The 27,149-nt window shown below is 45.5% G+C and overlaps 1 protein-coding gene across 1 annotated transcript in view; it reads right to left on the bottom strand.

Annotated features, from left to right (window-relative positions):
- The window catches only part of LPAR3 (lysophosphatidic acid receptor 3), a 99,489-nt gene that overhangs the window by 58,893 nt on the left and 13,447 nt on the right, over positions 1 to 27,149 (bottom strand). The window contains exon 2 of the mRNA XM_030886114.2: positions 6,733 to 7,489. Within this exon, the coding sequence (XP_030741974.1) occupies positions 6,733 to 7,468 (736 nt within the window). The 5' untranslated portion in view covers positions 7,469 to 7,489. The remainder of the gene's footprint in view (positions 1 to 6,732; positions 7,490 to 27,149) is intronic.

The raw sequence follows: 27,149 nt of genomic DNA, 5'->3' as shown, positions 1-27,149 counted from the left end.
AAAAAAAAAAAAAAGAGATGAGGGAATTTTCCCACAAACTTGAAGCACCCTTGTATGTGCCAAGCCTACATTGTTCCTCACAGGGTATAGTCCTCTTCCCATTGACAAGAAACTATGTCACAAGGAGGTTGGACAGTTTGCTCCGGGGCATTCAGGTAAGTCAGTAACAAGGCCGGGATGTGAATCTAGTTCTTTTTGATTCCAGAGCTCCTGTGCTCGGCATCAACTGGAAGGTGTATAAAGTCAGAGACGTGCAGAGCTGTCGTTTCCATGGAAATGTTGTCATAATCAAAACGATCGTGATTCAAAAATCTTCAGAACCAATCAAGGGTAAGCTGACTGTGGAGGGATCAAGTGACTTTATACCAAACAAGTGGGAGTCATAGGAGAGACAGTTATAATATTCATCAACTGAGCCACGGTCATTCTTGCCCCAGCACTTACAAAAGACTCCTGGGACTGTGGCACGTGAGGCTCGGAAGCCAATCTGCTTGGGTCCAAATCTTGAGTCTGCAACTAGCCTTGGCTGAGATCCTGAACCTCTCTGGACTTTCACTTCCTCGTCTGTAAACTGGCAAAGATCACAGCGTCTCCGTTTATAAGGTTGTCATGAAGATGACATGAAACAGTAAAGCACATGTAAAACAGCTGATGACAATGTAGCTACTGATGAGTTTTCCCAGTCAGGGCAAAGGTGCTTAAGTCCCCTGGAGCTTCAGTCCCTTTCTCCATAAAGAAGCTTACATGGAGCTGTGGCGAGGACTAGGCGAAGAAAGTCCTGAAGGCACGTAGCACACTGACTTCAGCACAGGCTCTCGGGAAAGGCTTCTTTCTTTGTGACAGCTCTACCACTTAACCTCCTGAGACCCCAGCTTCCCAGATCAGAGTGCAACCCCCACTGACAAAATGAGACACCTTGCCCCTGTCGAACGGCCTTGCAGAGCTATGGCTGGTGACTGGCCAGGCCAGGCTAAAAGTGAGAGCACCCGGCTGCTCACTTTAGTTCCAGTTTTAGGATAACTTTAAACAGTGACTAGATTTCCTTAAACCTGAGTTTCCTCATTTACTCAGTCTATTATCGTCTCAGTAAATGTATGCCGAATAGATGCGCTAAGGATGCAGATGTATGATTCGGTCCCCTACTTGAAAGAGTGCACACTAATTCAAATGAAAGGTATGCAAATAGGAACGTGGAAACAATGAAGTGCGTTGATTATGGACAAGGTAGGTAAAGAGGTGGCCTGATGAAGGCAGTAACCAAATTTACCAAGATAGATAAAGGAACGATTCAGAGAAGGTAGACTGTTGAGCTGAGTCTTACAGGATAAATGGGTTTGCCAGGCGGACTAAAAGGAAAGGTATTGGGGCACGTGCAGAAGTTGAGGGATATGCAACAGGGGACTGTGAATAACTGATGACCATCTGAGTATGGGATGCACATAGGAGAATGGCAGGCAAATAGGATCATCAATGTTCTAAAACTGATTGTGGTGATGATTGTAAGCTCTTCTTGATGAGCTTGAGCGATTGAATTGTATAATGTGTGAATTATATGCCAATAAAACTCTTGGGTGAAATAATCTATTCTACTTACCTTGCAGGATTTCTATGAGACCAGATGGGAATGAGGTATTAAAACACTGAAAATGGCATAGTGCTACAGAAATGGCAGGTCCAGTTGCTAGTACTTCACCAAGGCTCTTCCCAATACTTGGTTATCACCTAGCATTCAAGCTTCAGGCATTGTTTCTCTCTTACCAACACTTTGCCTCGTTCCTTTCTTCCTTAAGAGAAGGATTCAAGAGCAGAAGTAAGAAGAAGTTAGAAGAAAAACACCTAACTCCTGTGGATGACCACAAACCTCTTCAAAGTCCCTTAACGATGATAATGTCTTGAAAGAGTTCAGTCATTATTTGCCAAACAAGAAACTTAAGAACGTGGCTTTTCAAATGCTCTGGACCATAACCCATGGTAAGAAATAAGTTTTATAACACAATCCAGGAGAAACAAAGAGAGGGAGAGGGGGGTTATAAAACAAGACTGGTACCCACAACAAGCGATGCTGACAGTTTCTATTTTATGTTATGGCACTTTTTTAAAGAGTGTTGGTTACTATCCCCTAACTGATTTCCTCACTCACTAGTGGGTTGTAACCTGAAGTTGGAAACATAAGGGTTCATGAAAATTCAAAAGTAGGAATCACAAATCTCTTTGGTCTTTCTTTTCTGTAGCATTTTGAGACATTCCAAAAACATAAGAAAGTCCAGCACATTTCTTGAGAAACAACAAAACATTACTATGTACACTGTTCGCTCGGTGTATTGCTTCCAAATAAAAGAGGGGTTTCTATGTGGGGCCTTCTCCTGTGTTTGATTGCTGGAGCCAATTAAGCCTTAGGGCAAATAGTATTTCAAAATACAGGGCTTTCTTTTATGTGGGGCTTGGGTGCGCTTTGAAAGGCATGCTCTCTTAGATGAGAACATTCAATGAGCAACTTCTTGCATGTATAAAGCCACATCCCAGATCAGAACCGAGAAGTGGGTGAGCACTCTGCCCTGGGGCTGATGAAATGGGAACTCGGTGCCCAGGTGCCATTCCAATTATGGGCAGGTTGAAAATTACCACCCCCAGCACCACTGCCACCTGCCCCAAGGGAAGTCTCCTCTCCATCCCCTGCTGTGTGCTTTTGTGTCCAACACACTCTCAAAGCTGGAAAGGAACAGCAGAGGCATCTAGAGAGTCAACTACACCTTTCAGGCGAACAGTCCAGCAATTTCCCACTACAGTGTGCACCTGTCCCAGGGTGCTGCACACAACAGTTTGAAGGATGCTGCTGCTCCTACTTAGGATGCCCTGCCCACACAAATCACTTGGCTCTTACTTTCTGTTCAAAATATATGTAAACACATGCATGCATATGAAGGGGCTTCAAAAAGTTGGTGGAATGGAATTTTAAAATAGTGGAAATTTTTCATGAGCTTCATAAATATCTCTTGTGTGTGTGTATATGTATATATATCTGTAATAAACTTCAAGAGTCAATCTTAAGGGAACCTTTCACTTATATCAAAGAGTACTTTTCATTCAATAATATGATCATGTAGATATTGAAATCATTTAATATGAACAAAACCCGTCTTGGAAGAAGTACAGCCAGGACGCTCCATGGAGACAGGGACGGTGAGACTCCGCCTCACGTACTTTGGACATGCTGTCAGGAGAGACCCGTTCCTGGAGAAGGATGCTTGGTAAGCAGAGAGGTAGCAATGAAAAAGAGGAAGACCCTCAAAGCGATGGATTGAGTCCGTGGCTGCAATCATGGACTCAAGTTTAGGAACAAGTGTGAGGATGACGCGGGGCCCAGTCGTGTCTCGTTGTGTTGTACAAAAGAGTTGCTATGGGTCGAAACCAGCTCGATGGCACCTATCAACAATGTTTTTCAGATGACATGTACTCCCCAAGGACCTGGTCATTATTTGACACTTGGCATGGTGCACAAATACAGCGTGACCATATGAGATCACAAACTGGCGACTACATCATCGCCCAGCTACCTAACTGCTGAGAATCCTGGCCCAGCCACGCTGACATACCCTCCGACTATCCTGGCCAACATGACTCTTGCCGGGCACATCAGCATTCATTAGCACCAGACATTTGGATAGAATTTTTTACTAATGTCATAAATGTGAAATGTCAGACAATGAGATAGTTGATACATAAGGAGTAGGTATATTACGAAGCTATGCATCTCCACAGAGATCCAGTCACTATGATGGCAAACCTCAGTACTATTCATTTTTCCAAGACATTGTCATTAAGAACCTTGACCTAGGAAATTGGATTTGTATATGCATTAGATAGAGAAACTGAGGGCTTCCTCCCCGGCAGGTGCTGTGGTAGATGCTCTCTCAGAAGGAGGCTCTGCACTTCAATACATAGCCTGTCCACAGAATTCTTAGTTAACACAAGAGACACACACACACTTTCTCTTTTCCGTTTCATGATCACTTTTTGTTTTTTACTGTCATAAATTTTTTTAATGTAACCATTGGTGCTGTTGACTTGATGTCAACTCGTGGTGACCCTGTGTATACAGAGAAACATGCCTTCCAGAGGGGCTTCAAGGCTGTGACCTTTTGGGGACCAGATCACCAGGCCTTTCTTCCACGGTGCCTCTGGGTGGGTTTGAGCTGCCAACCTTCTTGTTAGCAGTTGTGCATTTTACCATTTGTACCGCCCAGGGACACAATGATGTCACCAAGCCACACGCACTGGTGAGTCCATGTGGACTCACAGCAACACTGCCGGAGCGCGGGACTGCTCCTTTGGGCTTCCGAGGCTGTAAATCTTTACAGCTGGCAAAAAACTCACCCAGTTTCAAACTGCCCAACACATATATCCCACTATGGGGCCAGAGCTCCCTTAATGATGGAACAGGACCGCCGAATTTACTTCTGCCTTATATTACTTAATAGTTTACTTATATTGCTCTCCCTGGGCGGCTGACTGATGGACACTCACTCTTGCCCTTTAATATTATGTAAACTTGCCTTCACGTTGAAACAATGGAACCAACACCTCAAAAAACAAGAGAAAACAAAAAAGGTCACTGTCATCGAGTCAATGCTGACTCACAGCTAACCTACAGGACAGGGTTTAACTGCTTCTGTTTCGGAGACTGTAACTCGTTATGGGAGTAGAAAGCCCCGTCTGTCTCCTACAGAGCAGGTGGTTTTGAACTGCTGACCTTACAGTTATCACCCCAAATGCATAACCACTACGCCACCAGGCCTCCAACCAACTCCTATTGGCAACAAATTCTTCATCACAATTTCTTTCCACTGCTCCACGTGAGGCTTTGAAAGCACAGAAAAGCCTGCATGCCTTTTCTTGCACCAAAGCCTAAATAAGAACCATACACACCTGTCACCACTCACCTGCAAATTCAACTTCAAGACGCATGAAGGAATGGATCTCATTAGCAGCGCAGGGACTGCCTGTGCTTGAAAAGATCGTGTGACCTTAGTGGCTATCTTTGCCCTGACATAAGAGGAAATTTAAACAAGAGAATGCTGTGCTAATTTGCTCCCTCTCATCCTTGTAAAAAAAGACAAGAGTTGGGGCTAAAATTCAAATCTTATTGCCCAAAGAAATGAAGGGCCAGAAGTCTATAACCCTCATGCCACCTAACTCTCGTTTCATTTCCTCCATCCTTGAACTTCCCATCTCTCCCCAGATCCTTCTGTCTCACCACTGAGAGAAACTTCCCTAGTTCCTTACACCAAACTCTCTCCCTGCTGCTAACCAATTTCCCAGCGCTGCCTTATCACCATGCCACTACTTCTCTTCTCCTATTTGGCAGTTTCATCGTGGGGTTTTTGCTTGCCTTCGCCAACACAAGGCTCCTTTATTTTAAACCCTCTGTACCTGCTCCAGAGGAAGTTATATATGGCATTGGAAAACATGACGACCTCAGAGAGCTCTGTCCTCCCCACACAGGTTATAAACTTCTTTTCTAGCATACGCTGCATGCCATACGTAATGTATTGGAATGAGAAAGTCTTAAGTGGGCAGGTAATTGCTGCGGACATGTTGTCAAGCAAGTTAAACCAGATGATTGGTTCATGTGGACTCTCCCTCTTTCTCATCTTGTCCATGTTCTTATACAGCGGCTAAGCAGAGAATGAGATGGCAGAGATGACTACAAGACAAGGGTGAGACCCGAGAAAGTCCAAGACGATGAAAAGCAGAGTAACGGGATCAAACATGTAGACTCAGGAGGCAGATCGTGAGTCTTAGTTTCACCATTAATAGTCAGGACGCTTGTTCAAGCTGCTTAAACTCTCGGCTCAGTTTCTTCATCTGTTAAATGAGAATAACAGCAGTACTTACCTCATAGAGTTGCCATAATGATTGAACAAGCTAATGTTTGTCAAACAGTATAACGCTGGTACGTCTTCAGCAGCACATAAATATTTGTCAACTAAAAGAATTCCAGAGTTTGAGATCCTTCTCACCATGATATGGTGTGTCTGATGATCTCCACACCACCTAGCAGCTTCAGGACCCGGAGGCGGAATGATCGCTCCCATAGGACACCACATGACCTGAACCTGAACCTGAGCCAGCCCCATCGGCTCCCCGACCTCACCTCCCCCTGCTTGCCCCTGGCTCCATCGACTCCCTCTGGCCACTTTGTTGTTCTTCAAGCACATAAACACACGCACACACCAGGGCTTCCGTGTTTACATAACCTCCCAACCGGAACATCCTTTTCCAGACACCTGCCTGGCTCACCTCCTTACCACACTTTCCACGCCTCTGCTCAAAAGTCACCTTCCAGGTGAAGCTGCTCCCGCCACCCCTTGTGAACAGTGCAAGCTATAGAGGCAGAGCACTGCTGGTCCCCCTGGCCAGCTCGATGCTCTCCAAAAGACTCATCAGCATCTTAGTGTATACATTTCACTTCTTTGGTTTGCTGTCTTGTCTTCTCCCATTAGAATACAAAGGGGGAAGGATCCAAAAAGTTCATGGAAAATGGGCATAAAAAGATGAGGGCATTTTCCTCTGAACTCTTTGAAGCCTCCACACGTCAACGCGAGGCAGTTGGGGGGGTGTTTCTTGGTTCACCGTTCGGTCCCTGGTCCAGGGAAGGGCCTGGCACACTCAGAGGCGCTCACAATTCTGAGCTTAACAAGAGGAAGGCGCGGCTCACCAGGCTCCTCTTACCTAAGACGGTCATCACCGTTTTCATCAGCTTCATGGGTGTCCTCCGGCGGCTGATGGACCCACTTGTATGTGGAGACAAGACATTGGTCTTCCTCTTGACGTACATGTAGATCCGCAGGTACACCGCAACCATGATGAAGAACGCCACAAGGTTGGACACGGTCCAGAAAATGAGGTAGCTCCTGCTATAAATGGGAGCCAGGGAGGAGCAGGTAGAGATGTCGCAGAGGCAGTTCCAGCCCAGTGTGGGGACCGCCCCCATAAAGATGGCGATGGCCCAGATGAGGACAATGAGCAGCGTCACCCTCTTTTTGGTCAGGTTGCTGTGGACCCGCATGCTCATGATTGACATGTGCCTCTCCACGGCGATCACCAGCAAATTGGTCAGGGAGGCAGTTAAACTCGCGTCCAGAAGCCCCTGGCGGAGAAACCAGCGGTTGACAGTCAACGTTTTGGAAACGGGGCCAGTGTTAAACATCAGGAATACGTAAGCAATGCCGGCAAAGAAATCTGCGGCGGCTAAGTTAGCCAACAGGTAGTAGAAGGGAAAATGAAACTTTCTGTTTATGATCACTGCCGCAATGACCAGAGAATTCGAGAAAAAAATAAACAAGCAGAAAAAGGTTCCAAAACACAAAACAATCATAATATTCGTCCCCGTCCAGTCATCGGCAGTGTGCGTGTTGGTCCTATTATAAAAGTAGTCCATCAGCTTATCGTAGTGGCATTCATTCATTGTGGAGAAGAACTGGACATCCTAGAAGGAGATTTAAAGAAGAAACAAAGATCACTATTGGAACGTCACTCACCAAGCCCATTGCCACTGTTGCGCCCCTTCTTCCGGCCAATTCTTATGAATCCTCTGGGTCTCAACATGCCTGCCCCTGGTTCCAGAATGCCAGCCTGGATGCCTATCACAGGATTTCTCTTGCAGTGGTCCTTTCTGTTTCCCAGGGGCTGCTACATGCTTGGTGCGGGAGAATCTGTGTCTATCTTGTACACCTGCTAGCCCAGGGCCCTCCTTCCCTACCTACCCCATGACAGGCGTGTATTGAACGGCTGCTGGCTGGCTGAATGGTCTTGGGGGCAACAGCAGTTCAAAGGTGTGCAGCCCCACAATAGCCACCCTGCCCGGGGAACAACTACAAAGGGGTATGCCGATCTGTGCTCCCCTGGTGGTTCCAGTTCATTGCTTATGCGTGGGTTGTGTGCATTAATCAAGAGCAGGTTGGTAATGCTAGGAACATTCTTGCCAAGATAATGAGGTGAGGTAAATTACTGTTCACAGGGCCATATGGTTTCCCCAAGAGCTCAATGTTCCAGTACTTCTAATCCGACTTTGGATCTTCCTTCTACCTTCTTTGGTTTCAACTAGCGATTTCTACACTCGCTTTGTGCACGTATGGTGCAAGCTAGTGACAATGGTCTCAATACCTCTTCTTGACCTTTAGCTTCACATCGCCTTGAGCATTGCCTCTTCCAACTTGTACCAAGGTGAATCTGTTTGTTGGATTTTGCAACTTAATCACTTCGAGTTAGCTTCCCCATCTGGGTTCTTTCCAGCCCAACAGGGAAGAGAGTGTTGGAGCGGCTCCGATGATTTTACCAGTCCTTCGGCATAACAGGGTGCCCCGCATGGAATTTGAGCAGAGCTCCACCCCAACATGTCTGTTGTGTCTAATTGTCAAGAGAGGGGTGAACTCATGGGATACAGGTCTGCAAGCAGATTGCAAACTGGATTATCCTGCCAATAGGGAACAGAAGCCCTCAGACCAGTGGCTCTCAACCTGTGGGTCGTGACCCCTTTAGGGGTTGAAGAACCCTTTCACAGGGCTCACCGGATTCATAACAGTAGCAAACTTACAGTGATGAAGTAGCAATGGAAATAATTTTATGGTTGGGGGTCACCACCACATGAGGAACTGTATGAAAGGGTTGCGGCATGAGGAAGGTTGAGAACCACTGCCTGAGACCTTAAAAGAGATGATTCCGACCCAGGTGCCCATGAGTCTGTGCTGGCTGAAGAAGACCAGGTGTCTCTCACAGTGGGATGGCCACCGTCATGAAGGGCACAAAGGAGATGGAGACGAGACCAAGAGACCAAGAGCACCGTCTTCAAGGGACAGTGGCTGTGGGCTCCCTCACAAGAAAAGGGACTCAAGTGATTTTCTGGCGATCCAGTAGATCTAAGTGCTGAGCAGCTCTTTGGTAAGAATGATGGGCCTCTGACAGTGTCCGCTTTAATAGAAATTCTTAAGATTTAAGATTCTTGCAAATTCTACCATCCAATGCTGCATCCAGTATCAAGATTAGCTCTCAATTTTAAGACTGCATTACAGTCTTATTTTTAACTTACATTTTACTGTGTAATAATACTTTTAAATGAATTGGGTAATTGTTTTCCAACCATGGCAAATGGGAGGTAAAATATCATTCCATATACTTAGATAAACTGGGGCACTGTCAAGAGACAAATGGTTCTATTTCCTTTCAATTACAAGGAAGGACTCAATTTTAATAATGGCCAAATAAAAGTCATTCTCTTTGGCACACACTCACCAATATTTAACTGTTAGTAGTAAATAAGTCCACGTAACAGGCCAATCTATCTACACGACATCATATAATGTCTCAAATTAAAAATATAGATGTATATGATAATACAATGCTTCATAGTACTCTCTCTATATGAATATATTATGCGAATACATCACATTCATCTTAACTGATCTCTAAATGTTAAAGTTGTTTCCAGTACTTTGCATTATAAACAAGGCTACACACTTGTGCATTAATCATTACGTACCTGTCCAATCATTGCCTGAAGGGAAAAAATTAGAGTTGACACTGACAGGGTGTCGGATGTGAATTTCTTAAATAATTTCTGATACAGAATGTCAAACTACTCTTGAGACAGTCCTGTGTCTAATTCTACCAGCAGCATATGGAAGTTAATTAGAGGACACTAATTTGGTGATTCAATTTAAATATCAAAGGAGAAAATTCCACTTTCAATAGTGCTGAAATGTATAGAAATTAGACCCAAGGACCACATGTGAAATTTTAATGATACCATTATGTGCTCCTTCACTAATTAAAGATAATTATGTAGTTTATTTGGCTATATGCTCTAAATAGCCAAGAGAAACATAATTATGATTTAAAATGTGTATTACCCTTGATTAATTCATCAACAATGTCAAAATGAACATGTCAGAAAGACCTTGGAACGAAGACACAATGGGACATGCTAACTTAAATTTTCCTAATTTCTTTTTAATGTATCTTAAAATATAGTTATGGTTCTCAAATGTGGGAGGAGATGAGCCAGTCAGGGTACAGTGTAGCAAAAATGAAACATACAACAATCCTCTAGTTCCTAAGTGCTTCCTCCCCCACCCCACTATCATGACCCCAATTCTACCTTACAAATCTGCTAGACCAGAGCATGTACACTGGTATAGATAGGAACTGGGAACCCAGGGAATCCGGGACAGATGATCCCTTCAGGACCAGTGCTGAGAGTGGTGATACCAGGAAGGTGGAGGGAGGGTGGGGTGGAAAGGAGGAACTGATTACAAGGATCTACATATAACCTCCTCCCTGGAGAATGGACAACAGAAAAGTGGGTGAAGGGAGACGTCGGACAGTACAAGATATGACAAAATAATAATTCATAAATTATCAAAGGTTCATCAGGGAGGGAGGAGCAGGGAGGGAGGGGGTAAAATAAGGAGCTGATGCCAAGGGCTTAAGCGGACAGCAAATGTTTTGAGAATGATGAGGGCAACGAATGTGCACATGTGCTTTACACAATTGATGTATGTATGAATTGTGACAAGAGTTGTATGAGCCCCCAATAAAATGATTTAAAAAAAAAAGAATGGTGTTATTGTGGTTCAATTAAAAAAAATTCTTTCCAGTTTTCTCTATTTTCTAAAATTAAATAAAAGACAGAAAGAAACCTCTTAAAACTAGTCCACAAATTTTGTCTCTGGATCATAAACAAGCAAACAAAAACCCTAACTCACTGCCACTAAGTCAATATTGACTCGTAGTGGCCCCTACAGGACAGGGTAGAACTGCCCCAATGAGTTTCTGAGACTGTAACTCTTGATGGGAGTAGAAAGCCCTGTGTGTCTCCAAGAGCAGCCAGTGGTTTTGAACTGCTGACCTTACTGTTAGCAGCCCAACACGTAGTCACTGTGCTACCAGGGCTCTATCTTTCTTCGATAATTCCAAGCAGTCTAAACGTAATATTTGAAGAACAATCCTCAATAATTCGTTTATGTTCATTTTACTATGGCTGGTGTACTTTTGGCTTTTACAGTCACAATGAAACTACGATTGTGTTCTGGTTAAAATGTCACGCAACCACAAAGCTTCACTTGCTGACAACTTTCAATACCGGGCTATCACCTTCCTGTTCTCCTAAAAAACACATCTTAATGTCATCGCTCCAGAGCCCCAAAGCACAGAACTGCATGTTTTGTGAATTAGCACATTTGTTTCTTTTCACTCTGCCACAGGCTCCAAGCTTGTTGGCAATCCCCGGTAGCGATTAACTGCAGAACATCATTATTTTCCTACCTGGAAAGTACCAAAAACTTTAAGTGAGCTTATCGCAAATCACTAATTTATCATCTTTTGACCTCTCTCAGTCTTAAAACATGTTGTTGTGAGACTACAAATTATTATTTCCATTTTAGCTGAAACCTCCCTTCTCGAGAGACGTCTTCTGACTATGAAAAGGAGCCCATTTCTTTCCTCTTCCTCAGGCCACCCATCAACCACTACGCAGGGTCTTCTGTTGTACCGATACATGCACTGTCCATCGCCCACTAGAGTGCTCTCAAGAGCAGGGACCTTGCTTGCACTGTGCTTACCTCTAGAGCTTACGTAACTGTCGAGTGCGGGAAGGGGCCCCTGTGCCGCCGTCCTTTCTCCCACTAAATGCTTTTGCTAACGTACATGTCAACCACTCTCAAAACCCACGGCCATTAGTCGGCGCGGACACACAGTGGCCCTGTCGGGCACAGTAGAACTGCCCCGTAGGGTTCCCAGACTAACTCTTCACAAAGGTAGAAAGCCCCATCTTTCTCCCTGAGAGTGGCTGGTGGTTTCGAACTGCGGACCTTGTGGATCACAGCACCACATGTAAGAATCACTACACCACTAGGACTCCTAGTGTCCACTACTAGTATGGTGGTGAGAAGGCGCCCCACCATTCATTAACTATGTGTTTTAAAGTAAATCACTTAGTATTGCCACTTTATTATTACCATTTTAGTGGATACTATTTGAGCAAGGGAGTGGACTAGGCATTGTATATGGATCATTTAACTTCGGCCTCATAACAATTATGGTGACACCATGATTACAGTCATTTTGCCCAGGAGGAAGGTAGAGTAGCCTTCCATTGTTCCTAAGGCCACACAGCCAAATGAAGAGCTAGGACTCGAATCTACCCGAGGCACTTGCCCAAGGGCCCGTCTGAAATCCAACTCAGCATTTCCTCCCCAAACCACCACCAGGCTGCCCCAAGCACTGCAGTTATCATTACAACTATAAAATTGCCAAAATAGAGTCATCTGTTCCAATCACACAGAAAGGTGGCCTCGCACGATCAAATAAAGACAAGGAGGGCTCACAGTGGGCTTCTAAGTAGTCTTTGGGTTTTGTTATTTCTATCTTATAACCCTCAGAAATGTAGAAAAGGCATTTTTTTTCTGAAAATGTCATAAACTTTTATGGTAAGTAGGCTGCAATACAGACAATTTCGAGATCCGGTTAAGTACGCAAAACCTAGCTTCGGCCAAATCCCAAGCTGCTTCTTATTACACGAAAGGGTTAGAGGCTTTGGGTAGTTCTGACCCAGAAAGGAAAGATGCTGGACTTTGGAGTTATTACCGCAACTTCCAACTTCAGTAATTTAAGACTTCAGAAAATGATGGCCTAGGAAGTCTATATGCGGAATCCAAATGAAAACTTCAGGAGCAAAGCTTTCATTTAGACGCTCCCAAACATGATTCTCTGAACAAAGGTCCAGCCAGCGCATAATGTGGAAACAATTATGAAAATGAAGACATCTAAAACCACTCAAGCGGCTTTCACTTCAAGCTGCATCTTAAAAGACAACTTGCTGCCCACCTTTTAGCTGGTTTTCAAGTAACACGTCCCTTGTCCTCTCAGGAAGAACCAGGGGCAATCTGTGTGGGGTTTGTTTTCTTTTCCTACAATGCCCAGGGGTCCAACAGTCCCCTTTTCTCTGGAAAACTCAACTAGGCCACTGTGGGCTGGAAGAGTCGTCGGCGCCCTAGTGGGCAGGAGTCTGATCCTACAGAAGCAACAGCGTTTGTTCACAGGATCCTTTCTAGCCATTCGTGTGAATAGCAAGAGTAGCCAGATGAGCAAGGGCTGGATCCAAGGGCTGGGTCCAAGTGATATGCTGACAGCCTGTACCCTCAACATGGGATAAAAATAATACCGTCTCGCCGTCATCTTCCTCCACACACACCTACAACCCCAGTCAAGTCATGAGAAAAACATGAGAGAATCCCAATTAGGGGATATTCTACAGAAGACAGAATGCTCCATCACTGCCAAGGGCATCAAACCAAGGAAGAATCTGAGAAACTGGTACCGACTTTCTACAGAGAAACTTAAAGGGACATGGGGATGAAGTATAATGTGGGTTCCTGGATGGAAACCCGAAGCAGAAAAAGACAATACAATTATGGCAGGTGCAGTTAGGTTACAATGTATCATCTTACCATTTGTTCACCCTTTTGACCCATTTTTAAGCCGTTTCAGCTTAAAAAAGGGGGCGGGGGGAGGTGAAGGGGGAATACATATGGATTGAACCCCTGGTGAACATCAGCACAAACCACGGGTATGAACAGCCTTGCTCTCATGCAGAAGCCACTGGAAAGTGGACCCTTACAGACGCAGGTAGGCTAAAATTTAGCATTCTGTCATTTGATCTCCCTTATGATACATTTAGATTGGTTCTAGTTTTTAATGTTTTCTGCTTTCCTTTATATTGAGGTTTCTATCTGTTTCACTTTGATATTCTTGTTAGATTTTGCTTTTAAATGTGTTTCTGTCGATGAAATCCAGGAGAGGTGTCGATAGAGACAGTAGCTGGATTAATGGTTCCTTGGGGGTATGGCAGGGGAGGTTGGAGAGAAATGGGAGCTAATAACGATGAGTACTAGAAATATTCAGAGAAGATTCATTCTGAAGCTGATTGACGTGATGATTACACAACTCTTCTTGATGTGATTGAACTATTGAATTGTATGATATGTGAATTATGACAATAAAACTGTTGGCGGGTGGGGGGGGTGGAGACAAAAGAGGAGAAAAAAACAAAGCTTGAATTAACTATGGAAATCTGAATGAACAATGAATTTAGGTCATAAGAATATAACATTACTGGCTCATAAATGGTGGCAAATTGTACCACATGAACGTAACATGCTAATTAATAGGAGAAATTGTCCACGGAAGGTAAGGTGGGTACTATAGCAACTCTACTATTTGCTTAGCTTTTCTGATCATCCAGAATTTACAAAATCCTGGAAAAATCAACTCTACTTCAAAATAAATAAAGTTCCTGCACTTTGTAGGCAGTGCCTTTACTCTTTGCTATGGTAAAATTAGCAGAGGAGTAGCTATTTGTTCACGATTAAATTTAAACGAATAGGGTCTATAATCAAGTAGAAGTGGCCTTTGTTATTGTAGGACCAAACTATTAAGTTTCCTTGAGCAGCCCCAGGAGGGGCAGTGTAGCCCTCAGAAACCTGCCTGAATGTGCTCTTGTTGATGGAAAATGAGAAGGTAGGGGCCCGTGGGTCATAAATCATAATCCGACCATCTTGGTTCTCTGGAGGCCCTGAGCCAATCTTGTAAGGTTCTCGTATCTGCAATATTGTACATAGCCTAATCGGGCGCAATATTGTAGTCTCGCCTACAGCTATTATGAATTGGTCTATAATTCCATGTCAGTTTCCTTTTGTGTGCCAAGGCCCTCCTCTCGAAGTTGTGGTAAATCCTTGGATCACCATGGTGGCTCCCTGCTGGACTCCCTCATCAGGACGCTTGGTCTTGTCTTTGTCCTGTGTAAGAATTAAGAAATGAGTGTGTACAAATTACACTTGAATCGGGTGTCTCTTCTTCCCTTAAGACACTCTGACACCCAACAGCATAGGCTCAGTGACAACTCCTTTGCATTTTGGGGGCTTGCTGATCGGCAGTGAAAATTCTGCCACCCTATCGTAACACAATACTGTACCTGATTAGATTCGGTACAATATTGCAGATAAGAAAACCTTACAAGATTGGGTAAGAGACTCCAGAGAACCGAGATAGTCAGATTATGACTTATTAACTTATTCACTCTGAAGAAAGTTAATCTTTGAACTTTGCCAAGATTTGATTACTCTGTTTATTAAGAATAAATCTTAAACTCGGGTGCTCAAACTGTTTGCATCTAGACTAGTTCTCCACATCCCAAAACGGTCTCCCCATACACCTGAGTGTTTCCACTGCTAGGTGAGCACCTACACTAAGGGGGGAGGGGGGTGCGGGAGCGGGGAGAGGATGTAGACTAGAGCACTTGGGAAAATACTTAATACAAATGAGTCACTTAAATGCTTTGAGTCATCCTTCTTCTGCTCCGAGGAGGTGACACGCAAGCAGCCAGGAGACGTTGCAGCACAAGCGCATCAGCATAAACTAGTTACAAAGTTCCTGCAAACTTCTGAGTCCTGTCTTCAACTGCTGCTTTCTCTCCCTATACAGTGGCTGGACTTTAAAAAGTCTGTAGTATATGCACAGTTTCTACCCTAGAACCTGTTTACTAACACGTGTAACGATACGTCAGGAGCCTTGGTGGCATGGTGGGTTGCTAGCATTGTGTCGCTAACCCAAAGATCAGCAGTTCAAAACCACCAGTCGCTGCGTGGGAGAGAGATGACACTCTCTACTCCGGGTAAGAGTGTACAGATGTGCTTGACACGATGGATGATGTATGGATTGTGATGAGTTGTACGAGCCCCCAATAAAATGATTTTTTTTTAAAAGAGTTACAGTTTCAGAAACTCACAGGGGCATTTTGACCCTATAGGGTGTCTATGAGTCAGAATTAACTCAATAGTAGTTAGTGAGTATGCATATGTATTTTTCTGCAGATGCTACTAAGGGCAGAAGATTGTCCGGTACCATTTGGTTGGCCAGGAAAGCAAAATGGAAAATCTACAGAACAAGACTAAATAAAAGAAGAGACATTGATTATTTCGTGCTCAGCAAATTCTTTGATCTCTGTGTAAATACAATGCAAGTATTGAATTGCATTTGCTTTAGCTGTACGAAGAAAATTAATCTTATCTAATTCATCAGGCTAGACACTTTTAGTCTAGCCTGGCCTTCATGCAAGACGTCATTCAAAATGCTTAGAACAAAACTACTATCACGTATATAGAACTTCCCATGTCTTATGGCACAGTGAGGGATCCTTAGCTGTGTCATCACATTTCAGCAGTGTCACTGTTTGAAGGTCACTGAACACTTTGAAATGCCAAATGTAACATGTGGACATTTGCAGTTAAAAGAGATCGTCTTCTTGTACAAGGCATTGTGTGTCTGTGAAAAGTCTGTGTGAGAAACCGTACTGTGCTTGCTCCTGAGGGGAAAACAATCAGATTTCCTTTGATTGCAACATTCCTAACAGAGAAAATTCTAGCCCAAGCAATGTCCCCTGGACTATTCCTGGTAGCATCTTGCCCTGCTCACTCCATTAACCAGCTTCATCCCCCATCTCCAGCCCTGAGAAGGCTCTTTAAGAGTACTCTGCTTTCTGTACATGGTTCGGTTCCAAATAATCCTCCTTGGCAGTCTCCCCTGGCTGCCGTCCACAGTAAGCAGCCTAGATGGGAGTCGTGCATGCTTTTGGAGTCCAGACCCACTCAGGCTAGTGCCCAACTGAATCCTGGGAGGAGAACCGTGTTTTCAAGGCCTGTGGCTATGCGGGCACAGCGTTGCCATCAAGCCTTCAGACGCTCCAGAGAAGAGCACTGTGATTGCTTAACGCGCAAGAACTCCTGCACGAGGAGTTCTATGCTCTGGACAGGAAGCAGGATTCGTTATTGAAGCGGGAGGCTCATATCCCTCCACAGCCTGGCTCTCTCCTGGACCCAGCGCCTGTCTGGTACTAAACCTCACAGCTGTGTAAAGATGGCCAGGTTATGTAAATGAATCCACACGCCATTGGAAGGCCACGTGCAGGGTGTCATCTCGACCCCTCCAGCTCCCCACCTGCCCCGCCCGTCTCCATTTTCCCAATGCTCTTAGGGACAGCATCAACAGGCGTCCCAGTGTTCTAGCTTCTTCCAACAAGAGGTGCACACGTTGGGACTTGGGTTGGCTAGGCGAGCGCTTCTCAGGCAGCCCTTTCATACCGTGGCCTTCATTTCTCCCGAGGCCTTACAGACTGAGGAGGGCATTATAGGTTGGATTGTGTCCCCTCCAAAATATATTTTGAAATCCTAATCCCTGGTACTCATGAAGAGCCTTCCAAACTTCTTTGGAAATAGGGGCTTTGAAGATGTTATGTGTTGGAATGAGTTCATACTGGAGTCAGGTAGGGTCTAACCTCATATAAGTGCTGTCCTTGGGGAAAGGGAGGTGATGCATGTGGAGGTGGGGAATGGAGTTAAGATGGCACAAACCAAGGAACACAGAGGTTAGAAGAACTGAGGGAACAAACCTTGGAAGGCTCCTCCCTCAGAATGCCTATTTTTAGCCTCCACGATGGTGAGACAATACATTTCTGTGGTTTTATGTTTTATATATAATCATTTTATTGTGGGGACTTTTACAAATCTTATGAGAATCCATCATTCAATTGTATTAAGCACACTTGTACATATGTTGCCATCAACATTTCCCGACACAATTGCTGAAGTCAGAAAGGGTGCATAAGCAAATGTGGTGAAGAAAGCTGATGGTGCCTAGCTATGAGAAGATATAGCATCTCTGGTCACAAAGGCTTGAAGTTAAACAAGCAACCTTCTAGCAGGGAAGCAACAAAGCCCACATGGAAGAAGAACACCAGCTTGTGTGGTCAGAAGGTATTGACAGGATCAAGTATCAGGCATCAGAAGACCCAAAACAAGCAGTCATATTGATGCGAACAAGGGGGGGGCAGAGTGGAGACCCAAAGCCCATCTGTAGACAATTGGGCATCCCCTCACAGAAGGGTCACAAGGAAGGAATGAGCCAGCCAGGGTGCAGTATAGCACTAACAAAACACATAACATTCCTTTGCTTCTTGAATGTTTCTGAGCCCCTGTCACCCCCACTATCATGACCACAGCTCTACCTTACAAATCCGGCTAGACTAGAGCATGTACACTGGTACAAATAAGAGCTTTCAACACATGGAATCCAAGACAGATACACCCCTCAGGTACAATAATGGGAGTAGTGATATCATGAGGATAGGGGAAGGTTGGGGGGAGAAGGGAAGAGAAAGGGGAACTGATCACAATGATTGCTGTATAACACCCCTCCCCCCGCAGGGGGTGAACAACAGAAAGGTGGGTGAAGGGAAACAGTGGATAGTGGACAATGTGAAAATAATAATAATTTGTAATTTATCAAGGGGTCATAAGGGCAGGAGGGTGGGGGAGGGAAGGACAAAAGAGGAGCTGATATAAAGGGCTCAAGTTGAAAGAAAATGTTTTGAAAATGATGATGGCAACATAGTACAAATGTGCTTGATATAATTGATGTATGGATTGTTATAAGAGCTGTAAGAGCCCCCAATAAAATGATTTATTTTTTTAAAAATTTTAAAAGACAGAGGGTTTCCAAGATTGCAATCTCTACAGAAGCACACTGCCACACCTCTCCCCCGTGGAGCAGCTGGTGGGCTCTCACAGCTGACCTTTGGGGTAACAGACAAGTGGGTAACCAACAAGTAAGGCCACCAGTGCTCCTTCACTGTTGAAGTTGTTCATGACAGGAACCAGTTCGGCTGTTTCACCTGTTACCTGTGTGAACTCTAAGAGAGAGATTTTCTAGAACACACTGTGAACCAACCAAAACTGCTACCTGAAAGGTTTTACCGTGCTACGAATTCCTTAAACCTTCTAGAATGATCTAGTGCATATAGGATTTCCTCGTTATAAATATAAAACATCTTAGAAATGAGAAATGAATCATATCCTAGTCTGCTGATATCACAATTCTGTTGATATTCTTGGAGTCCTCTACATGTCCCCAAACCCTTGTAAATGCCCCTACCTGTGAGTGCATTAATCAACGAGTGGTGTACCCATCGTTTTGCTGTTCTTGCATCGTGGGCTTACGTGTTATTTTGAGGCGAAAGATCAGTCAGGTTTGAAAATGAAGACTCCAGAAAAGGAAGGAAGCATGAACTTTCCCTGCTGGCACCTGGGCAGGGGAAACGGTCAGTGTGGGCATTAGAAATGGGGCAACTTAGAGTTGGGTGTCTAAAATGAGGGGAGGGTAATAAAGGCATGGAGTGGTTGGTTTACAAGCTTTCTTGGGTATGTTTAGTCACAAATAAGTGAGACAGCGGGGATCCCCACTGAAGAGTTTCCTCTTTTCCTAATGGGTCTAGGGAAAAAGAGGATGGGGGAGATATTAAAAGGGTTATATGACTCATTCATGAGTAATTATTAACAAGGTTATTATAGTTGTGAAAACTAATTGTAGATGTAAGTCAAACAGGGAGAGGAGTTAATTCTTCATGTATAAAAGAGACAATGGCTAGTAGAACCACAGGGTGTTGAAATGGAATTGTTGGTCTGCCTCTTCTATTCATAGACTTTGTACCACCCACCCAGGGACTTCATGCACATATGCAAATAAAATGCAGGTCTCCAGGGAGGGGAGTGGTCAGTCTGGCCATTCCTTTGATCAAAGAAAGCCATCGCAAAAGCAGGAATGGGAATCAAGGAAGAAGAGCCCCTGGTAGAGCACATGTCCTGCCTGGAGTGGGGGAGGCAGCACCAGAGGCGGCAGTACCAAGACTGTGAGACACAACAGAGGAGCTGTGCTGACACCAGGAGACCAAACGGAAGCACAACACCAGGACCATGAAGCTGAGCGGCGGGTGTCCCCAGCCCACAGAGCAAATAAAGCTGAGTGCCTCTGGGCAGGAGGCTGGCTTGCAGAGTGGGGTGCCCTTTGAGCATTTATCAGCAAATAAGGGCTTTGAAACACTTGCCCAAGTAGGACAAAAGCCACGGGCCCATGCAGCTGAGAGGCTGAGGACCACAGGGCGACATGCCTGTTAGCACGGCTGAGCAGACGCTCCGTGGAGAAAAGAAAGAACAGTATACTTAGTGCTTTTTATCCCAACTTACAGCCTGCTAACTTCCTTAATAAACCCCGTAAATTCTGATGTGCCAGAGGAATCATTGGAGGTAAATTAGCAGGGTGGCTACTCGAGCCATCGCTGTCAGTCACCTCCACACATTGCAATAAATAAATAAATAAAATAAATCAACTTGTAAGTGCCAACATTGTCTGCGAGGTCTGTGTATCTATCCACTGCAACGGATTATTGAACCTGCCGAGAAGTAGAGCGTCATGGGAGGGGTGGTGGGTGTCAGAATTGAAAAAAAAAAAAAGAAGGATGGGCTATCTGACCTCTGCCTCTTTAGGAAGATGAGAGGTTGATTCTCCTTCCCCAGGTGTAGCGGAAAGAAGTCAGACGTGGCCCACACACCATTTCCTCAGTTGGAGAGTGGTGTCCTGGGCCATTACTAGAGGCAAAATCAACACAAATGTAGCCGGAAGGGCAGCATTCTGATGCACCCTCCACAGGAGTACACCCAGTGTTTCTTGGAAAACATCAGGCAAGAGCTGCTAGGACAAGTGTTGCTATGAGTAGACAAGGAAGACTGGGGCTCAACATACTGAGAAAGTTGCTCGGGACCATGCTCGCCTTTGCTGCGTCAGCAAAACCAGCAGCTACCAAGTCGACACCCACTCCTGGCGCACCCATGTGTGTTACAGTGGACAGTGCCCCACAGGGTTACAGTGGCTGGTTTTTGTCCAAGGTTACAGTGGCTGTTCCTCCCCCTCCCCACCCCCCCACCCCGGAAGTAGAATGGCAATGTCCTTCTTCCAAGGAGCCTCTAAGTCAACTTGAACCTCCATGCTTTCTGTTAGCAGCTGAGCACATTAACCCTTTGCACCACTCCTGAACTGTGCACCACCAACAGTCTCATCTTATTCCAGCATCCTTTACCTTCCATCTGCTCCTTCCAACCTGAATACAAACATGTTAGGGAAAACTGGTAGCAGCCCTTGGCTTTGAAATCTTGGGGTTAATACACCTGGAACTTCCATAAACTCACATTAATTCTCCCAAGGTAATTATTAGGACCCCACTGGTTCTGTGGGGGTAAGTATTGGACCACTAACCACAAGGTCAAACCCACAAATCACTCCATGGGAGAAAGATGGGGCTGCCTGATCCCGTAAGATTTACATAGGGGCACTAAGAACTGACTTGATGGCAGTGAGTGTGGGTTTGGGAGGCTAAGGTAGCTTGACTTTACTAGATTCAAACCCTCTTCTAGCCATTAGGAGGGGAATTAAAAACACAACCCAAAACTGTATCCACCATGTTAGGATTCTCTGCTGACTCATCGGACAGGGTTTAAGGATTGGGACAGGGTCTTCCTTGTGCTTGTAGACCTCGTGCCTGATACCGTACCACAGTGTAACTGTGCAATCAATATTTGGTTTGTGTATTGCCTTAGTTTGTTGGTTAGGTTCATCAAAGTGGAAGAGATGGACGTCGGGTCACACTGACCTGAATAACATTCGAGTGACATGGAAGGAGGAAGAAAGTACAGGCTGCTCTTTCAGATAATCTGGCAGAGAAATAGTCGCTCTCCTATGGTATCCAAGAAGCGGTCTTAGACATCTGCCGCACACCCCCTTCTAAGCTTGTTGGGAGCTGATCGATGTCCTTCAGTCTCCTTGTTCCTTGAAGCCTAACCCAGAATCTTGCTTTCAGTAGGCACTCGATTAAAGTGTAATTCCCAAATCCTCTCTTCCTATTCCTCCTTTCCTTGGGTCTCACTGTGGAACCTGACAGTCAGTATTCGCTTCGTGAGATTCCCGTTCCGTCACCTCTGTGACCCTGGTTCTTTTCCAACCCGTCTCAGTGTATTTGCTTCCGGTTCTCCTAACACCTTTGAACTGTAGAAACTCTCGCACTCAGTTCTCAGTCCTCTCTTCCCCCAGGATAGAAAGGATTTCTTTTCCTACGTGGAGAACTCGCCTCTGCTTCCCTCCCGCCATCAGCTCCGACATCTCCCACACCCTCTCCCCTCTCACGTCCCAGGCTAAGCTCCCTTTTGTGTATCAGAAACCCAAGGCATCTTCAAGCCAAGAACAAGGTTGTCACTTCCACTCCCAAACAAGAAAGGGCAGGATGGGTGCAGGCTGGTACCTCCGCTTGCCTCAGTTCAATGGTTGAAGACAATGGAGTCAACAAAGGCATCAAATTTCAACTTCAAAGACAGGTGTTTCACCTAGAGGGTGACATTGGGATCTGCTCCTGTTGGTATTGGGGCACGGGTAGGTAGGCACGTCCGTCGGTGGGATGCTTTGGTACTGGGCAGTCTTTGTCCAGCTCACACTGGCTAGGGGGTCTTTCATTCTCCCACTCCCAGCCGTTTTTGCAGAGATTGATTTCCCTTCCCTGGCACCCTCCTGGATCCTGACTACAGTGTGTCCACGCCAGTGCTGCCTGTCTTCACATCTGCACACAGCCTTCTAGATTCTAACTTGCTCCACACCTGGGCATTGGCTGCCTTCGGAATTTTCCCCTTAGGAAGGTCTCACTGCCCTCTCCCTTGGACTGCCCATCACTGACCTCACCACATAACCAGTTCCATATTCTCAAGCTGTGAACAAGGACCAGCAGGACCCAGCCTCCACTTGCAAGAAGTCTTTGTCTCTGTGGTGCGACACTCATTTCCCCAGTCTATTGCCCTGTGACTTTTTGTGTAATTATTTTTTAATTATGATTTAGCTTGATCGCCTGTATAAATTGAAATTGGCTCAAGGTAGCGAGGTTTCTTTTTTACCACCCTCTCCACAGACAGACAGACGCATCTTCCGTTTCCTAAACTAAGAACCCTGGAGGTGCAGTGGTCACGTGCTGCAATCTACGAGGTTTGCAGTTCAAACCACCAGCCACTCTGAGGGAAAAACCAGGGCTGTCTACTCCTATAAACAGTTACAGTCTCAGAAAGTCACAGGGGCAATTCTACCCTGTCCTTTAGAGCCGATATGAGTCAGCGTCGACTCTGTGGCAGTGAGTTTGGTTTTTAGCTCTCCTTATAGAACCGTAGGGCCTGTTTTTCCAGACTTCTTACAGCTAAGCTGACCACAGGGTCACGTGTTTTGCCAAAGGCGTGAAGTATGCAGCTTCCAGGCACTAACACTTAAGTGTGCACTCCTCCATATCCCTCTCCCTTCCTGCAAATGGCCAAGTTTCACCTTTGAACACGCAGCCTAGGGCAGCACGAGTAACCCTTGAACTAGTTTGCCCATCTATGAGGCGTTACCTTCAGAAACTGGGAATAATGACTCCGAAGTGTTTGGAGCAAACAGGCCGCACTATGAAATCCAAGTGCACAGTCCCTGGATCATCTCCACGAACACAGAACACACCCAAAGCATAGGTCTGTGATAGACTGGAAGTGAGAAACCTGGTCCTTATCCACAAAGCGTTTGAGAAGCACTGGCCTAGAGGAGGGCGGGGCAGCCAGAGGGCCTCGGGACGCCGATGGAGGGGAAAAATCAGAGCTCTGTTTTCCTCAAGCCACTCAATGGCAGGTCTCTGTGTTCAAGTAGCTGAGCCATAATTAGAGATGGAAACGAGGCAACACGGACTTCCCAGTCAGGAGGGGAAGCTGTTCTCTTCGTCTGTGGAGCTGGCGGCCCAACCTCCGCCACAGTAAAAGCCCGGTGACCGGTCCACCAGTACTAACTTGTGCAGCAGATCATAAGCCTATAAGGCCTGGGGCTCTAGGTGAAGGCCCTGGAAAAAACCAGAATGTTGGCATGTGTTGGCTTCTTCTTGTAAGTGTTAGCAAAGAGATGAGCTCAGACAAGTATTAGCCAGTTTGTAGGCAAAGGTGCAGCTAAGGGGCAGTTAGAAATAGGGAGGCTCTCAAGGAGATGAGCTCACACCGCGGCTGCAACAAAGGGCTCGGGCATAGAACAGTTAGAAGGTGGCGCTGGACCAGGCAGTGCTTTGTCCTGTTGTGCACAGGGTCACCGTGGTAGTTACATAATCTGGTGTCAATTTGAGAATTAAGAGTGAAGGGGTGGAGTTGATCCTGTCAATCAGATATAGCCAATGAGGTCTCTGTGTGGGCCTGGCCTTTTCCTGAGGATTCTGGGAACTCCTGTATTCCTCCTTGGAGGTGGGAGATACTCTCTGTGTCTGCTTACTCCCTGTGAGACATCCCTGAGGAGAAGCCACTTGGACCTACCGTGATACAACCAGAGCCCTGGGAGCTGGGGAAGCCACGTGGAGACCCCAGCCAGCGCTGAGATGCTTACAATGCCACTGGATCCACAAGACTTCCCACACACTGACCTGTTATCTTCCTGCATTCAGCATCATTGCATGTGTTTTGTGAGTCTGCAGTGGACTTTATAGATTGGTATGAGGCATATGGGCTAATATTGGACTTATGGACTTGATCTGGACCAGGCTGGGATATTTTCTCAATATTCAATTGCTCTTGTATATAGAGCTCTTTCTTTTTTTTTTTTTTTTTTAAAACATTTTATTAGGGGCTCATACAACTCTTATCACAATCCATACACACATCAATTGTGTAATGCGCATTTGTACATCATTTCTCAAAACATTTTCTCTCCATTTAAACCCCTGACATTAGGTCCTCATTTTTCCCCTCCCTCCAGAGCTCTTTCTTATACACACATGTCTCTGTGAATTTGTTTCCCTAGTCTACCAGGACGAACACAGTCACTGTGAGTCAGAATCAACTCAATGGCACCTAACAACAACAACATGCAACGTTTGAAAGGAATGGACAATGTACAGAAACTGGAGGCCTTGGAAGAGGAGGAAAATTTACTGCTTCTGTATTCCAAAGAAGAGCACTGGTTGTGTAGTGGGTTGTGTGTTAGGCTGCTAACCACAAGATTGGAAGTTTGAACCCATCAACTGCTCCAAGGGAGAACGGTGAGGCTTTCTGATCCCGTAGAGATTTACAATCTTGGAAACCCATAGGAGCAGTGCTACTCTGTCTGGCTATGACTTGAGGGCAGTGAATGTGCTTCTTAGTATGAGTATTCCCAAGAAACAGAAAGTAAGATCATTACTCCAAACCTTTTTCGAAGATTTCTGAAAAACATCAGGCATTGGAACAAAGGCAGGCAGACCTACAGTACAGATTAAAATTAGGGGCCTCTTCCTGCCCAACTCCATGGGTAGGAAGAGCTTCAAGGCAAATGCCAACTAAAGAGAGGGAGAGAGCCTGCTACCAAAGTTGGAGAAGAGGCATGCTTTAAGAATTGGGTCCACAATGTGGATACAGTAAACTGACACATAGATGCCCAGGTGGTGTAGTGGGTCATGAGTCAGGATCTTAACCACTAGGTTAGCAGTTCAAATCTACCAGCCACTCCTCAGGAGAAAGATGAGACTTTCTACTCCCATAAAGAGTTAGAGCCCCAGAAACCCCCAGGGCAGATCTACTCTGTCATATCGGATTGCTATGCTCTAGAATCGACTTGACGGCAGTGCGTGCACACAATGAGTAACCCACACATGAAACTGACCATACAAACACAGGGCAGAAGTTTGTGAAGTTTTTAAGGACTTGCCCAGAAGCCAAAGGTTGGCCATTGTGTTAGTCTGGGTACATTCAGAGAAACAAATCCACAGAAACTCATGTATAAGAGAGGGTTTTATATAAAGGGTAAGTATGCATCAAGAAAACATCCCAACCCAGTGCTGCTCAAGCGCACAAGTCCAATATTAACCCACACATCCAACACCAGTCCACAAAGTCCTCCTCCATCTCACAAAACACACACAATGACACCGACTGAGGAGGAAAGCAGAATCAGATAATGTGTAAGCATCTCAGCGCTGGCAGGAATCTCCACACTGCTGCTCCAGCAACCAGGGCTGCATCAGGGTAAGTCCATGTGCTTTCTCCTGAGGGATGTCTTGCAGGAAGTGAGCCTTGCCAGCTGAAGCAGGGAACTGGCTAAGGCAGGTGCATCCTAGTCTGGCCATCAGAAAGCAAGAGAGCTGAGAACTAGAAAGGCAAGCTCACTGAGCCATTTATCCCTCTGCCCTTCAATTAACCCCACATGTGTTTATCAGCCAGTTTGGCACAAGAAACTTTAACTATCTCAGCCATGAAAAGTCCATGTTCATTCTCTCTCGAGCAGCATGCACATTCTAGCACTCGCTCCGGATACAGCTACCAAGGATAACTGATGAGGAAGTGTTCCGCAGAAAACAAAGTCAAAGTCAGGGCCCCTGAAAGGTCTCTCCTAAAAGCAGAAACAACTTCAGAACTTACTCCACAGCCAGTGCCAAGACAAATTCATTGCCTTCAAGTCAATTCTGGATCACAGGGATCCTATAAGATAGGGTAGAACGTCCCCTGTGGATTTCTGACACTAACTCTTTACAGGGGTAGACAGACTCATCGTTCTCCCACAAAGAGAACGTTTCCAACTGCTGCCCTGCTAGATGGCAGTCCAAGAGATTGCCCCCTAGGCCAACGGCCCTCATTACAGCCAGGGCAGGGGTTTCAAGAAGGCCTGCCAGCAGCGTGACATCACTGTAGAACAGTGTAATGCACCTACAACTGCTGGGTGCCTCCCATTCTTCCAAGGGTGTCTTGTTGTGGTTTCCACCATTTCATTTCTCTGCTGTAAACCAAACCAAGCTCACTGCCACTGAGTCGATGGGACTCACAGCAACCCCACAGGGCAAGGTAGAACTGTCCCTGTGAGTTTCTCCGACAGTAACTCTTTATGAGAGTAGAAAGCCCCATCCTTCTCCCTCAGAAACTGCTGACCTTGTGGTTAGCAGCCCAGCACGTAACCGCTGCCCCACCCACACTCCTCTCTCCATTAGATAGTACATGGTTTTAGGTCAAAGGAAGAAAAGAGTGTTTTAACAGAATGTTAAATGTATTTCAAACAGAGATTAGAGAAAGGATGGCCAGAGCTGTGGTTCCAGGCAACGTAAACCATCAGAAAAACCATGGCGGGCTGTGACGACTGAGAGCAGCCAGGGAGGTAGTGGTGTCAGCACACCACCTTCAGCAACAACAGTAGCCTGGTGACACACTCCC

Source organism: Echinops telfairi, unplaced genomic scaffold (assembly GCF_000313985.2).
Source record: "Echinops telfairi isolate 266 unplaced genomic scaffold, ASM31398v2 ScPeMD7_443;HRSCAF=831, whole genome shotgun sequence".
NCBI lineage: Eukaryota > Metazoa > Chordata > Mammalia > Afrosoricida > Tenrecidae > Echinops > Echinops telfairi.
This window is presented reverse-complemented; position numbering and strand designations above follow the sequence as displayed.